General features: G+C 37.9%; 1 protein-coding gene across 1 annotated transcript in view; it reads left to right on the top strand.

Annotated features, from left to right (window-relative positions):
• The window catches only part of FOCAD (focadhesin), a 91912-nt gene that overhangs the window by 52099 nt on the left and 24542 nt on the right, over nt 1-15271 (top strand). Inside the window, exons 19-23 of the mRNA XM_005522655.3 lie at nt 613-745; nt 3113-3301; nt 3536-3657; nt 11535-11627; nt 13477-13565. Of these exons, the coding sequence (XP_005522712.2) occupies nt 613-745; nt 3113-3301; nt 3536-3657; nt 11535-11627; nt 13477-13565 (626 nt within the window). The remainder of the gene's footprint in view (nt 1-612; nt 746-3112; nt 3302-3535; nt 3658-11534; nt 11628-13476; nt 13566-15271) is intronic.

Genomic DNA, 15271 nt, shown 5'->3' with positions numbered 1-15271 from the left:
AATCACTGAGAAGAGTTCAGCATAAGCCTTACAAAGAATGTTTTACATAGAAGACCACAGGACAGAATAAGGGAATTATATAAACTCTGCTGCAAGACTAACTCTTTCACATTAGTACATAGTTCTGTATTACTAGTGCAATTACTTAGAGTTGTATTACTGGTGCAGTACTTTACAGAAAGTAAGTGAATATGTTTTAATTGAAAGCAATGTAAATATGTTGCAGTTTTTCAAATTACAAAAACTATCTATGTAAAAGTAGTGTCTAGCAAAAATGGTTTATTTATATTAAAGTGCCAATATAAAACATTGTTAACCTGAAGAAGAATCAGAGTGAAAGTAAAGTTTTATGAATATTAGTTCAACTGTAAGCTGATTAATTTTACTATTACAGATATTTATTTACACACCCTGTGATTTTTACCCACTAGTGTTTCAGTCAGGTAGAAGAAAAGCTTTTATTAATTAAGCTTCAAATTTTTGAAATGGAGTGGAAATTATGAAATGGGGAATTTTTCATATTTAGTTGCTATTTTTCACACTTGGAATCAATACTGGTAATGAGGACTTGAGATTTCTGTGCTGACATTTAATTTTCTAAAATTTTTTCAGGCACGGCCAGAAGTTAACTCACTGGAAGAGATAGACATGAATGAAGATGAAGAGGATCAGGAGGCAAATCTATTTGTTCCGGGTTCTTCATATATCAAGCTGTTGTCTCTAACACCAGCTGCTGTTCTAGGAGGTATAATGTATCCAGTGTTTGAGGTCACTTTGGCGATACAGAATCACAGTGACTGTACAGACCTGTGGCTCATCTAGAATAGACTATCACATTAAAGTGCAGCTTTTCTCTTTTTTTTGTTAATAAATGATGGGGAAAAAAATGTGAAGTAAAAAATAAAGCCCACAACCCATTTCTAGGAAGATGGTGTGACAGAGGTCCTGATGATAGGGAAAAAATGTTAATAAAAAAATTATTCACCCATCCTAAAGGGAAAGCCAGTTCCTTATTATTTACTTCAAGTATTTATTGTTTTGTCACAGTGTGACTTCAGTAGGACGGACTGAACAGATAAGGGCAACTTTGTATTTTAGCCCAGGACAGATTGAAGGAAAATAAATTTGATATTTATTATTTTGTAAACAGAGCATTAATAGTATAAAAACAATGCTCTACACAAAGGCTGCTTAATTGATTAAAATATCAGTGTTAGGCTTAATGCATAATTGTAGTGATGCATATTGATACTAAAGTAGGCTTCAACTGATGGTCTCTGGTGGATACACTTGTTCTGAAACCTGTGCAGTTGAATTACCTTCAGTATTTGAGATTTTTACCGTTCACTTGATTACTTTCAGAATGCTCATTGTCTTAGAGTTACAGGATTTAAGATACTGTGCCACGACATAGACATTGTTATTTCAGTCTTTTTAGAATACACGGGATCTTCATGTGTGATTGCAGCCTGTAAACATTACTGTGAGATAGTAGGTGGTGTTTTGTAGTATTTTCCCCCAGTAGGGGTTTCTCAAATAAGCTATTCATCAAACTCTGAGTGCATTGGCATCTGGAATTTGTGCAGCCTAACCTAGAGAGTCCTAACTACTAAATCCTGGCAGCTTTGCGGGGGAGAACGGCATAACCTAGTTCAATGAAAGAGAATGATGTATCTTGACAGAAAGCTCAATCTGTGTATTAAAACCAGTATCAAAATAGTTGAATCCAAACACTCATTGAGCAGTTTCTCCTTCAGAGGTGTCTTCTAACATTGTTAGTTAACTGAGAGTCCAGAACATTTGAGCAAAACCTTCAGCTGGAGTAGTTGTTGAGAGTGAATTGCTTCACTGAAAGGCTGTGAAAATAGATTAATGAGTGAATGTCCAAGACAGGCCAAAAGCCACAGACTCCCTGTTCTATGGGAGCTGAATCTATGTCATCTCATTTGCTGGAATTCTAGTGGTGCGTGTTATTGAGATTAATAACGTGTAACTACTTTCATGAAGCATTGGAAAGTGGAGCTTTAGGTAGTATTTTGTCTCAAAAATACTCCTTTAAAACTGGTTTGTCACATCAGTTTTCATATTGTTTCTATGTGTTAGATTCCCAGGATATCAGAGGAGTATAACAGCCTTATTTTTTTATTTCAATTGGTTTTCATTCTGGGTGCCTGAGACTCTTCTCAAGCCTGGTAGTCAGAGAATTAAAAAGAATTCATAGAAAGAACTATAAGCTTGATATCACTGCTGTTGTTGTTGTTAGTAATAGTAGTAGTATCCTGACTGCAAAGGAGATAATGATGATAATAACAGCAACAATAATAATAATAAAAATATTGTTCATGTGATGCTAGTTATCTGTCTTTACCCTCAGATTTATTTCAGTCACTGAAATATTGTATTTCTAGTATTTATTGCACATCTAGTATTTTTGCTAGATTTATCCAGATTTCGTAGTTGGGGTTATATTTGTCAGTCTAGAGCCTGCCTAAAGAGTTGCTTCTGAATGGTTTATATTTATGTCTTCTGGCATAACTGGCGAATGCAGTAACATGACAGCAGTGATAGGGGGTCTCTATCTGTGTGAATGGTTTCCAGCAGAGAAACAGCTCCCTCTTTCAGCAAATTTCTTCTCCATTGTTGTAGCCATCCTAAACTAAACACTTTCGATGGAAAATCTAGAGAGGTAGATGGATAGTGTTTTCACGGCAACAAATACCTTAATACCTACTCCTTCAACAAAACTGAAGTGTTGAGGGTTGAAGACAAAGAGTTTCTGTCTTGCTTTCCAACCTTAAGTATACTTATGTCAGTTTTGAATAAAGTAGCTTTATACTGGAACTTCCTCACTTTTTTTGTTTTTAGCAAGTCCCCATGTTTATCAGCAATGCTGTTTACAACTTCATAGACACTACAGCTCAGGGAAAAAAATCCCAAGATATAGATGTCTCTCCTCCGTATGCTACAGCATCAGATTTAGACAGCTGCTCCACTATGAAGTGCAAAAAAAGTGCTGGTGTCATTCTGGGCTTTCAAGGGTTAGTTTTGTCTCTCAGTCACCAGCCTCTCACATTCCCTTTCCTCTCACTTCATTGCATTGCACTTCATCAAGCATTTGAAGAGTTTGCAACATCACTTGTGAAACAGGAGATGACCAGCATGCCTCGTGCTGTGTATCATTCTGCCTTAAGAGGAGCAGCCACACGCTCAGACCAGGGGAAGACAGTGGCAGGTGTTCCAAATTTCTTGCTGAAAATGTATGAGAGGAACAAGCAACCAGGCATGACACCAGGCCTTGCAGGTAAGCTGTCCCTTTCTTGAAGTAGGCAAGTATGCATGTTTTGACCCAAAGATTTCTATGAATCTGAAGATGAATTAACTTAAGAAATTATGGTTTATGCCCCTTAAATATGCTTGCATATTTTTTTGAATTGTTGTCTTTATTAAGTTAACCTTACTTTGCTTTGGATTCTCCCTTGGCTCTGAGTGAGTGTTGTCTTTGACTTTTCTGTTCCCTTTTCCTTCTGCCGTTCAGCCGGCATGTTGCTGTGTTTCGACCTCCCAGTCCACATGGGCAAGGATGGCAAGCCTATTAATCGGTTTCTGGCCAGCAGGGGCCGCAATTTCCAGCAAATGTTGGTCGCCCTCATTCATGAGGTAAGTTGTTGCTAGCTTTTCTTTACTTCACTTCTCAGAACTATTACACCTCCTTCCCTGCTTTACAATCTCTTCTGTTTACACTCATTGGGTGTTGGTATCAGCTGGTGGTGGCATGTGTGACTGTATCATAATTAACTGAAATTTTTGTGCAGGACAGCTAGAATCATAGAATTACCAAGTCTGATAGTCAGCCTGTCACCCACCCTCACAAAGTATAACTTAACTTGTAAATACTTTTTTTTTAAGTGTTCACTACTGAAATGCCTCTTCTGAAAATCAAAAAAGCAGACAGGTCATCATTGCCTTTTTCTGCCTTGCAGACTGCTATACATACATGCCTGATACCTGCCATGTGTAACCAGTTGTAGGTGAATAGCAAGCTTGAACAGTGATGGGACTCTGTGGGGAAACAATATCTACACCTTGCTAAGACTTGGCATTTTTTTCTGTCTGTTAAACATTTCAGCTCCCTGACCTATTAGACTCTTGCCACCAAAACCATCCTGTTCCCTTTGGTGTGGTTTTAGAAAAATGGCATTAAGTAAGCCCTCACTTAATCATTATGGAAAAGAAAGTGCTTGTAATGAAGTCTGTCAGAGCATTTTGAATTATGCTGCTTTTGAATATCAAAATCCATCTTTGAAAAGTTTGGGCAACTGTAAAAAAATATAAACAGTTCTACTGGATCCAGGAAAATAAGTGTTCCTTTCCCAGCTTTATGCCAGTGGGAGCAGCAGCTTTTAACACAAGTGAAACTGTGTTCAACTTTCAAAAGTTTGTAATATAATTCTATTAATAGACATTTTGTATTTCTTAGGAGCTACTTACATGCATCTGGGGGGGTGATCTGGGTCCTGATATTTTTGTGACGGTCACCCAGATGTGAGGCATATTTACTGTGATGTTCTTCTATGACCCTACTAAAATCACTGATATCAAGCACTCAGTCGTGAAATAAATATAGCACAAGTTTTGAGTGGGAAGGTTGCATGTGCAGAGTTTGGAGAGTTTTTTGTGTACAAACTGAAAGTCTGACACTAGAACACAGGTGTGTGTGCCATGGATAATGTATGGGGACTACGTTCTGATCCTGTGGTGCACCTACATGGCTCTCTCTGGGCTTTGCTCTCAGGTCCTGCTTCAGCATGTTCACACTGTGTTTGTACTGGTTAACTCCCTCAGTCTTTCTGGAGCAAGCAGACCAGTTCCTTCTCTAACAAACCTGTCTGCAGCATAGTTTGCCTGAAGTTTTCAGTCAGATGATGTATATGTGTGCCATGGTGAAGTACAGTCTTCTGCTTCCATACCATCTCTCAAATGCTTCCATCTGCTAGCATACACATACAACTTCTGCTTTCCATGTAACATTCTAATAGTTTTCATCCTTCAGGACTGAAAAGGCACAAAAAATAATAATCATGTCTTATGGCCACAGACACACCACATGGATCCCAGTGGAAGTTAGGCCAGGTATACAAAGACAAAAGCCAGTCTGCACCAGTTGGACTGGAGTGTAGAAATCCATCCCTGACTCTGTTTCATAAAGTCAGTGTCAGTGGGATTATGAAGTACTTTGGATGACAAGTTCTTCTTGCACACTAAAAAGAAAGGTGGGAAAAAACCCACCTTTGAGCACTGATTTCAAGATATCTAACCATGTATGCAAATTTAATAGATGTTTTCCATTGTGACATCTTTTCTGCTAAAGAATGAAAGGAAAAACTGGAGATAATACCCCTCATTATCACAGGAGTGTGAATTAATGAATGTTTTCTAACTATTTGGAAGCTCCAGCAGAGAGCACCAGGGAAAGTTCACAAGGATATTTCATATGTCAGAGGAACATATTCAGATTAATCAGTTAGGAGTGAAGCATGAGCTTCCATAGTATCTAGAAATAAAAGCTCTGCACTGTTTGTGATTGTTTCATTCAGAGAGACTTGAGTTTTTGACAGAGGTTCTGAAGAAAAACATGTTTAACTATGCTATCATAGAAGGCATGTATGAAAGTTTTATATCAGTCAAATTATGATAGGATGAAGATCAGTTCTGAACTTGGTTTTAAACACTTGCCTGTTGCCCTAAAGCATCAAATAAAATCCTCATTAAAAAAATAGTTGTGTGTACTAGCAGTGATTATAAAATCCAGCAGCATATCCAGAATTGGCTTTTCTTATGTGAACAAGCTACCTTCATAGAAACACAACCTTAAAATGGTTTGCTGGACAATACATGGCAGTTTTATTGTGGTCAGTGTGGTGAACTGGATTAAGTTAGGGCATACACAGAATGACTGGAGACAGAAATAATTTACTAAGTCTCTCACTACTTTACCAAGTTGATTGATTCAAGGTGTAGTAAAACTGAAAATGAATCCAAATATGTTTGTATTTTTAATCTAAACACAGAGTATCTTCAGACAATGCTAACTGCATGCTTTCAGCAGAAAACTAGAGTAAATATAAAATTTTGATTAAAAATCAGTATTTCTGTTTTCAGTTTACACTGCTTTAAGGGTTTTTTTCTTGTGTTTTTACCCTTTGTACATAGACACAGGGTGGTCAGAAAAGAGTTGTTTGGACCTTTGGCTAGATGAGAAGCAAGTTTAGTCATCAAACTGAATTTCATGCTTTAATGTTTGTTTGGCCTTCAGTGTTCTTCTGAGGAACAGAGGTTAATAGTAAAGACAGGGAGCCTAAGCTATAAAACTGCCAAATTGGCCAAAAAAAGTTTTGTATTAGTAGGACCTAAGCCCATTTTATTCTTGCAGTCCTATGGGAATGAATGTGTTTTTACAAAGTTATCACTTCACAGTTCAACACATCACACATTTGTTAAGCATTTGTTTTAGGGGTTTAAATTACCCAAATAACACTTCTTTTGCTACTGCTTTGACTCATTATTTTGAGAGAGGGAAGAAGTTGTAGTGGTTAATCCTTATAGTGACATTTTAAGGAGTGTTCTGTTAATAAGAAGTCTTAAAGTTGCATTTGAAGCATTGAGATCTGTGTAAAGCTCTGAATAATTAAGTCTAAGGTCAATGTAAACATCAAAAAAATACAATTAATTGGAGATAGCTGGCATCTATTTATTTTTACATCAAAAAAATCTCTAGTGGTCGTCATTTTCTTAGTTAGGACTAAGGAGTCACCACCATACTGGGATAATAACATTTTTGTGTATTCAGTGGTTTGATCTATGCTCACAGCTATAAAGTATGCACGTACAGATTGTGAGTCTGTGTATATATATAGTTGCCGTTATTGCACTTAGATTTTAGCATCTGAGACAAGGTGAGTGGCTTGAAAATACCTGTTTCATTTTTATGAGATTCCTTATGTGTCAAACTGTGATGCCTGGTATCCTACCAAAAAAACGAGATGTATGCAGAGGAAATATTTTCTTTCTCCTCCCGCTCCCCCTGAGAGTGCCAGCAGGAGCAGGGGGGGAGGGCAGGAGCTGTGTGTTGCTCTGATCCAGGGGTTTTTCCAGATGCCTTCAGTCCCTTCTGGGTCACCAGAACTGACACCTTAAGAAGGCTGACCTAGAACAGAGGTTAGACAGAGTTAAGAATAAAGTAGGTATTTATTGAAAGCCTTAAAGGACACACCTTGGGCAGTACAAGAGCCTGGCCAGGGCTACACCCAAGGTGGACCTAAAAGTGGTCACAAAATGAACAACTGGTCACAAGGTCTCACATTTTTATAAGTTTTGGTCCATCTGCCTATTGGGGTTAATTGTCCAATCACTGCTTCAGATTATGAAGTCCCTTCCTTGTTTTCTCTCTTCAGTCCACTGTTGTTTATGCTTTTGGGCCTGAAAGTTGATATCGAGCTGGAAAAGGAATTGTTTTGTCTACCTACCCTGTGTAGAGAGCTCACTAACACTTAATATGAAAGTTGGAACTACACACCTAGGCAGCACAGAATCTGGAACATATGAAAACTAAAACTTAAGTCATCATTTGTATGTTGAGAAGTCTTTAAAACATACAAATAACAAATACCTGGGTTTAGCTGCCATTCAAATTGAACAGTAACAGCAGCAAAAAGATAATTTACTGTTCAACCTTAATGGGCCATGCCTCTTCTATCACCTAGGTGCTATTCTAGCTGAGGAATTGGATGCATCTGTGATATCTGTCAGCAGGATCAGATTAAGATGCAGAAGGTTTATATTACTTGAATGGGTATTTCACAGGAAGAAGAAAATAGGTTCAATAAACTGTGATATGATTCAAATACTGGCTGTATTGCTCTTTAGTGGTCACTGGTGAGTTGAAAGACGAAGATCACCCCTAGAAATGGGGATGTACTGTATGATTATTAAACAGAGCTTGTCAGCCTCTCTCTGAGAGGAAATGTAAGTTATGGTACTCAGAGTGGTCAGAAGTATAGACCATGGGTTTTCTTTTTTCCTGTGGCTGTCTGGAGCACACTCTACAAGAAGTCTCTGAATATTGCCTATGACTGTTTCAGGTTTTGCAAGTAATGTTCATAGAAATTTCATAGGAAATTCAGAATCATGTAATCTGTTGTGAAAATGATTGAGGATGAATAGTCACATATGTTCACATCATGTACCATATATTCTGATGGTTCTGTTCATGTGTATTTTGCATCAGAGTTACTAGGCTTTGAGCTAGCTATCCATCTTTTCGTTCTTTAGTGGAGGTGAAGAGGACAGTTCATCCTGCACGCAAAAAGCACAGAGACAGACTGATATTGGCAGACCAGTGTGGTAGATGGTAGCTTTGGCACTCTGAACTGGTGCAATTTGTACGGGTTTTTTTAAAATGGAAAATGGTCTTGCCTTTGCATTTTTCACAATATCCAAGTGCTTTCAGTGTGTTGGAAATAGCACAAGTTACTTTTCCCTATTTATGAGCCATATTTACAGGCACAATTGCAAAGTTGAGTTGCAGAGGTGAGTTCTGCACTATTAAATGGTACAAGTAATAATCATGTTAGGCCCTCTGTATACTCATGGAAGAACCATTCCCTGCGTATTTTTAAAGTGTGTTCAATTAGCTGTGCTGTGATGACGTGCATCTTTGGAAAGTAAAGTGAAAAACTTCTTTGCTTTTGTTTCCTGGTTTGGTTTTGATGTAATCAAGATACTCAAACGTTTATTCAAACCTTGTATGGGAAACATTTATTCAAACCTTGTACCTTAAGATGATTATTGGATTTTCTGGAGCAGAATTCATTGTAGAATGCATTTTTCTGTGCCTAGAGGGATGTAGCACCAAATATTAACTAGTTTGTGCTGGTTTCTGATGCTGAATTTACTGAGTGTATTTCATTCAGTGATAAAACAGTATTCAGAAATTAAGCTTCTGACAGATTTTTGTTTTTCTTTTCCTTAGTCTACTGTGTCTTAGAGAAAGAATTATTTTTTTCTCACAAAGAAATGTTAGGGGATGGATTTGGAAGTATATGCAATCAAGTATGTTAAAAAGACCCTCTAAGCAAAAGTTAAAATTAAAAGAGAGTCTGTTTCACTATTTCCTTGATACAGATACATAATGCTAGCCTTATTTATGAAATCACTGAGGTGGCATTTTATATGTCCTATATGTGAGCAGAGCATTTAAATACGTGCCTGAACATTTCACTGACATAAAGGTATTGTCCCAAACCAATACAGAAGTAGTGTATCCTGGGTTTGCCAGCATTATCTGTCTTGCATTTTGACCAACATAGTCTATGTTTTTGTGTCTTTTCAGGCAGACATGTCCTTCTTAAGCATCAGTTGAAAGGCTCAGGTTACTAGCTCCAAGCTCATGCCATTTCTTACTGCCTCAGATATCAGATCACAGCTCTTCCATAAAAATTGCTTGGCTTTTTTGGTTTTGATCTGGCCATGTGATATTCCTAAGAAAAAGCATGCATCATGTGCCAGTGTTTCACAAGCACTAGTCCTTGGTTCTCAGTTCCCTTGAACAGTACTGCTTATATTGAGTACTGCTTATATTGAAATCTTCAGCACTATGTCCAGTCATTTTCAGTTGTAGATGAATTTTGAGTGTTCTTTGTTATGTGGAGATGTTCAATCCCCTCTTTCCTTATATTCCACATACATGCAAAATGATTACTGCCATAAAGTTAATTAATGAGAAGCACCTCAGCGGCTCTATTGTCATCAAAAACATCTGTAAATTTTAGGTGCTTCTGGTATACCATATTGTCTAGATGCTTAAAATATCACAAGATGCCTAAAGCTTTGTAATGAATTCCTGCATGAGCACCTGCAGTATTTTGCAGGCCTGCTTTTGTTGTCTTTCAGAAGTGTGGATTACATAGTGAACTTCACAAATCACTACGAGACCAGTTAAACCTGTATCACAGAATCATTTAGGTTGGAGAAGACTGCACTGGGGGCAACCTTTGACCAGTCACCAACTTCTCAACTAGATCATAGCACTGTGCCACATGCAGACATTTCTTGAACACCTTCAGGGATGGTGAATACATCACCTCTGTGGATGGTCCATTCCAATGCTTAACAGCTTGTTACATGAAGAAATTCATCTTGATGTCCGGTCTGAACCTTCCCTGGCACAGTTCAAACTATGTATTCTTGTCCTGTCCCTAGTTGTATGGGAGAATAGGCTAATCCCCACCTGGCTACACCCTCCTTTCAGGTGGTTGTAGAGGGCAGTAAGGTCCCAGCGATCCTCATTTTCTTCAGGCTACACAGCTCCAGCTCCCTCAGCTAGTCCTCACAGGACTTGTGCTCCAGACACTTTACCAGCTCTGCTGTCCTTCTCTGGACACACTCCAGCACCTCAGTGCCCTTCCTGAAGAGAGGGGCTCCAAAAATTAAGATAGGATTCAAAGTGTGGTCTCCCCAGTTCCAAGAACCCAGAGACAATCACTGCCCTTTTCGTGCTGGCCACTCTATTGCTGATACAGGTCAGGATGCCGTTGGCCTTCTTGGCTACCTGGGCACAGCTGGCTCATGTTCAGCTGTCTGTTGACCAGCAGAAATCTGAACAGTCTAATGCACAAGTCTAAAACAGTTTCAGAGTAGAGGAAGAGGGGAAGACTGGGCTTGTTGCAGATTCCTCAGTTACTCAAGGAAACCAATTCTAACTGGAACCTTGACTGTTCATAAACTTTTAGAGGAATTGATGAGCAGAGATGAGAAGGATGTATGAATATAATTTTAACTAAAAGGAAGGACTAGTGTTCATGAGTCCTTATTAAGATGAGATTTCCTTTTTTTTACTATAGGTCATATTTGTATTGTCTGTGAGATAGAGTATATTATCTTTTCTGATCGACTTTGAGAATGTTTATATTTGTATAGGTCTATTAGTATTTATTCACAAGTCTTTCAGGTTCACTGAAAGCGATGGACATGGAGCTTTAGGATGGTCCTTTGTTTTTTGTTAAAAAATCCAAGTGATGAAAGAGTACTGACTGCTTTATGTAGATCATTAGGAGCATAAAATAGAGATGAGTAAGCAGGATGGCTCAGGAAAATAATGATACAAGGGGAGGTCAGTTATTTATCTTGGCAAACAATTTGCTTTTAGAAACATCTAAGATACCCACAAACTATGAAGAAACATTTGCCAGTGCTGCTAAGTGTTGTGCTTATTGCCTCATAGAATTCCGCTGTCTCTCTGGGATCGATTATTTGTTGTACTACCTGCAACTACTTTTGACTGGCCTAGGTAATGAAATTGAAAGCAACTTGGTGTGGGTAAAATCAGAAAGGAGAATGATTTTAGTTTCCTACAGCCATGTGTAATGGCCTGTGGAAAGGAGTGAATGTTTGTCTGCAAATCATAGACTGGAGAACATAGATTCTGCATATGTTAGACTTACTGTAATTGCTTCTAACCTTTCTGGTGTGTTGCACAGGTTAATATTCAGCCTTCTGAATGGCACCACTCCATACTGCTGCCCCAGACATGGTTAGGATTTATGAGTCGAACCTACAATGCCGTCCTGCAGGTAATTTTGAGATACATAAATAATATTGTGGACGTTAATTCTTATCTAGGTGGTATGGATTTTAATTTTACAAGAACACTCTTACAAGTTACAAAAACGTTAACCTTGAGGTGTTTAATTACATAAAATTTATAAAAAAGAAATAAAAATTAGTCTTCAGCACAGTCTGGGATACTTTTAGAAGTGCAGTTTCTCTTTACAGTTCATGTTCATGCAGGTTTGTTCATGTGTTAACTTGCAGAATGTGTCAATTTTTAGAATTTTTAGAAGATCAAATTTTAGCTAGAGCTCTAACCTATTGCTTGGGTAGGAAGTTTGTAACAGTAGTATCACAAAGGAAACAGAAGCTATCAAGGAATGAGTCGTTAAAAATAATTTCCCTTAATCAGCATGTAATCCTGCTGCACTGTAAGAGACTTTTCTTTCAATTTTTTCAATCCTATAAATGAGTAGGAAATATCTTAAATTCTCTCTTTTATCAGGTTGGCTAACCTGGTATCTAGACCAATGTAGTATAATTTGATTTTCAACAGGAAAATTATCTAAAAAAGGTTTAGCAAATAGCTTCCTTCCAGAATGTTTTCTTTGTGCTACTATAATGGCTTATTTGTATTTCCAGGGGACATCAGCTGTTTTCAGCACAAGCAGCTCAGGTTGCTGAATGAATTTCTAGAAGCTTTGACTGCTCCCTTTTTTGCTGTGCAGCAAAGGATACAGTTCTCTCACATTTTCAAAACAATTTTTCTCTTGACCATCAACAAAATGCAAGGTCCTAAACCAAGCAAGCCCCATTATAAAACAAGCAGCAGCTATTCAGATTGCAGGTTTAGGTCTTGGGGGACATTGTCACTTGCATTTAATTACTTTCCTATTTTGCTTCCCTTCCAAGGCAAGATTTCACAAGAAGCTTAGGATGTACCAGATTTTTTTCTAAAGGATCTGTAGGATCTTTTGCCATTTTACAGGATAGTAGAGTCTATGTTTGTTGCTTCTTACTTAATCCTTTTGCTTTTGTAGTACATTTTATCAGAGGTGGCCAAAACAGACTACAGTATGAGTAGTCTGCATAGTACATAATTCAGTGTTTCTGAACTGCTGTACTGCCTTCTTTTTAGTCAGTGTGTAGTATGTACTCCTTTAATCTCTATGGGGGGTCACTTTTTGAGTGCGACCTGGATTTTCAAGATTCACTGTGTTATATTTTCAGGTTGGTATGTACACCCAAACTACAGACATTCAGTACCTGAAAAACACAGCATATGTGCCTGTATTTTTTCCTTTAAGAACTAATAATCTGCTAAGGAGCAGTAATTGACACACTAAACAAGCTAAGTTGTAGTTGAAACAATTGGAAACAATTGGAAAAATCGTTTGTTATAACATAAAACATGCTAGAGGGCAGAAAGAATGGTGTAGGAAATCACAGGGTGAGGTCAGAGTTATGTAAAGTAAAAGAATGAGGAATTCTGCTTTAAGCAGACCAGCAGGAAAGCGATGTTTTGCTGTTAGAATCCATTTTAGCTAGCAGGCTTCTAAAGCTCACTCCCTGCTTGTTGTAGCCCTTCCCAAGAGAACTTGGCTCTGCAAGTACTAGATAGATGCCTCAGTATTTGTGGTCATTTATGCCATCTGCAGTTTGTTTTTCTTACTCAGAACAAAAAATTACGGATTCTTCACCTTGATATAGTGTATATTACAATGGGATCCCATATGGAATTCAGACAAGGTCACTTACAAACTAGCCCTTAGGTTAGGCTACATGTGTTATCTGATTATTCTCCAAAGAAATCTTACAATGTAAATTAATCTTATTATAATAAGATCCATTTCTGACTTCGCAATTTTGCAGGGGAGGCAGGCTGAGCTGGAGATGCAGTTAAAACATGGAAAAGAGGATCCCGAAGAGGTGCAATACAAACAGTTTACAGCCTGGCTATGGTAAGGAAGTGCCTGTGTACTCTTGATCACTTGTAATGGCAAGTAAGGGGACAGAGGAGGGCAAAGTTTGAAAGCCTTTAATTTTGCAAGTTTAAAGACTGTATGAGAACTAGTGAAAAAAGCCCCAAACCAAAACAACAAGCAACCACCACATACAGTGACCATGGTGAGGAGAGGGCAGTGGAAAGAAAGACAATTGGGTAACTGTAAGGATTTCCATAGGCACAGGCTGACATGCACTTTCCCCTCTACAGAGCCTAAAAGCATTGTATGGTGAGCATCAGGAAAGAATGAAAGAATTCCTGAATTGTAGGTTTTATAGGATGTTAAAGGAGAAGGGTTATGCAAAGATAAAAATTTATTTCTTGAGAGTTTAATGAGCTGTTTTGCAGAAAATACCTTGGTAAAAGAGGTGTAAGTCACAGTCTGATGTATGACATGGTGCACTGATGATAAGATAGCATTTTTGAGTGTGAGGATGTTGTTTGAAAGCAAGCACATGATGCACATCCTGGTCCATATTCTCCACCAATTCTGTTTCAGTCAAGTGAGAAGTGTCTCTCAGTCTGTCAGAATTTAGCCATGTATGTGCATGGCCAGGAGAAGAAGGTGGGAAGTGGGAAGCGTCACAAGAGAAAAACTACCTATCCATGGACAGTATAAATATCTGGTTTTGTGCTTGTTCATAAGTGTTTTGGAAGTAAATATGTACAAAGCCAAAATGCTTTTTGTCTGTTTCACAAGAGAAAAACTACCTATCCATGGACAGTATAAATATCTGGTTTTGTGCTTGTTCATAAGTGTTTTGGAAGTAAATATGTACAAAGCCAAAATGCTTTTTGTCTGTTTCAGTCAAAAAAAGTTCAGTGTTACTAAGTCCCACTCAAGAGTAAATCAGAATTTATGTCTATTTTATTCCAGCTAATTCTGGGATAGAGACTTGTGTTGTAAGGTCCAGAACGCTATAGTGTTGTATAAAAGATCCTCTATCAATGACTGATCCCTTTCTTGATAGGGTAGAAAAAGGCCTGTAGCAGTGCTCCTTTTGTAGATTTCTCCTGAAAGTATTTCTGCTCTGTATTTCCTAAATGGTGATAATGTAAGCTATGTCAAAAATAAACAGAATTCCCTTTTTCAGGAAAGAAATCAAAGCAGTAAATGAACTGGAGCCCAGTAATAGCTTTAGTTTCTTTTCCAGTTCACAATTATTTACTTGGTTCCTCAGGGCCCTAACTTCAGTAGCTGTTAAGAATTTTTGTTGCTCACTGGGGTTAACCTAATTGTGGACAATGTGGTATAAACTTTAGTGTTAATTCTTTATTGCTTAAGTTTTGCATTTTTTTTTTTGTGCAGTTTTGCATTGGTATTTACCAAGTTGTAAATGCTTCTATTGTGGTGGCTTTGAAACTGTGTGCAAAAGCAGTGTGATTATGAAGGAAAATCTGGGTAGGTTTCTTCGAAAGCTTGAGTTTAACTCAGCCTTACACAGTTTTATACATTCTGTACAACCTGTTTTAGGAGACATGCATTTTCAGTGTAAAGTTGACTTTTTCTGTAGAATTACATTCATGGCCATGTAGAATTGTAGGTTTTAGATAGAGGATCTCTCTCCTCATCCACACCTTTCTGAGTAGGAGATTGATTGCATCTCTGCTTCAGTCTTGCTATAAATGTGAAACAAAACAACTGTAAACAAGTAGCCTATT

The sequence above is a fragment of the Pseudopodoces humilis genome, chromosome 4, assembly GCF_049639895.1.
Source record: "Pseudopodoces humilis isolate 2021_Gansu_Grassland_sample_001 chromosome 4, ASM4963989v1, whole genome shotgun sequence".
Lineage (NCBI taxonomy): Eukaryota > Metazoa > Chordata > Aves > Passeriformes > Paridae > Pseudopodoces > Pseudopodoces humilis.
Note: the sequence above shows the minus strand (reverse complement) of the source record. Positions and strands in the feature narration are given on the sequence as shown.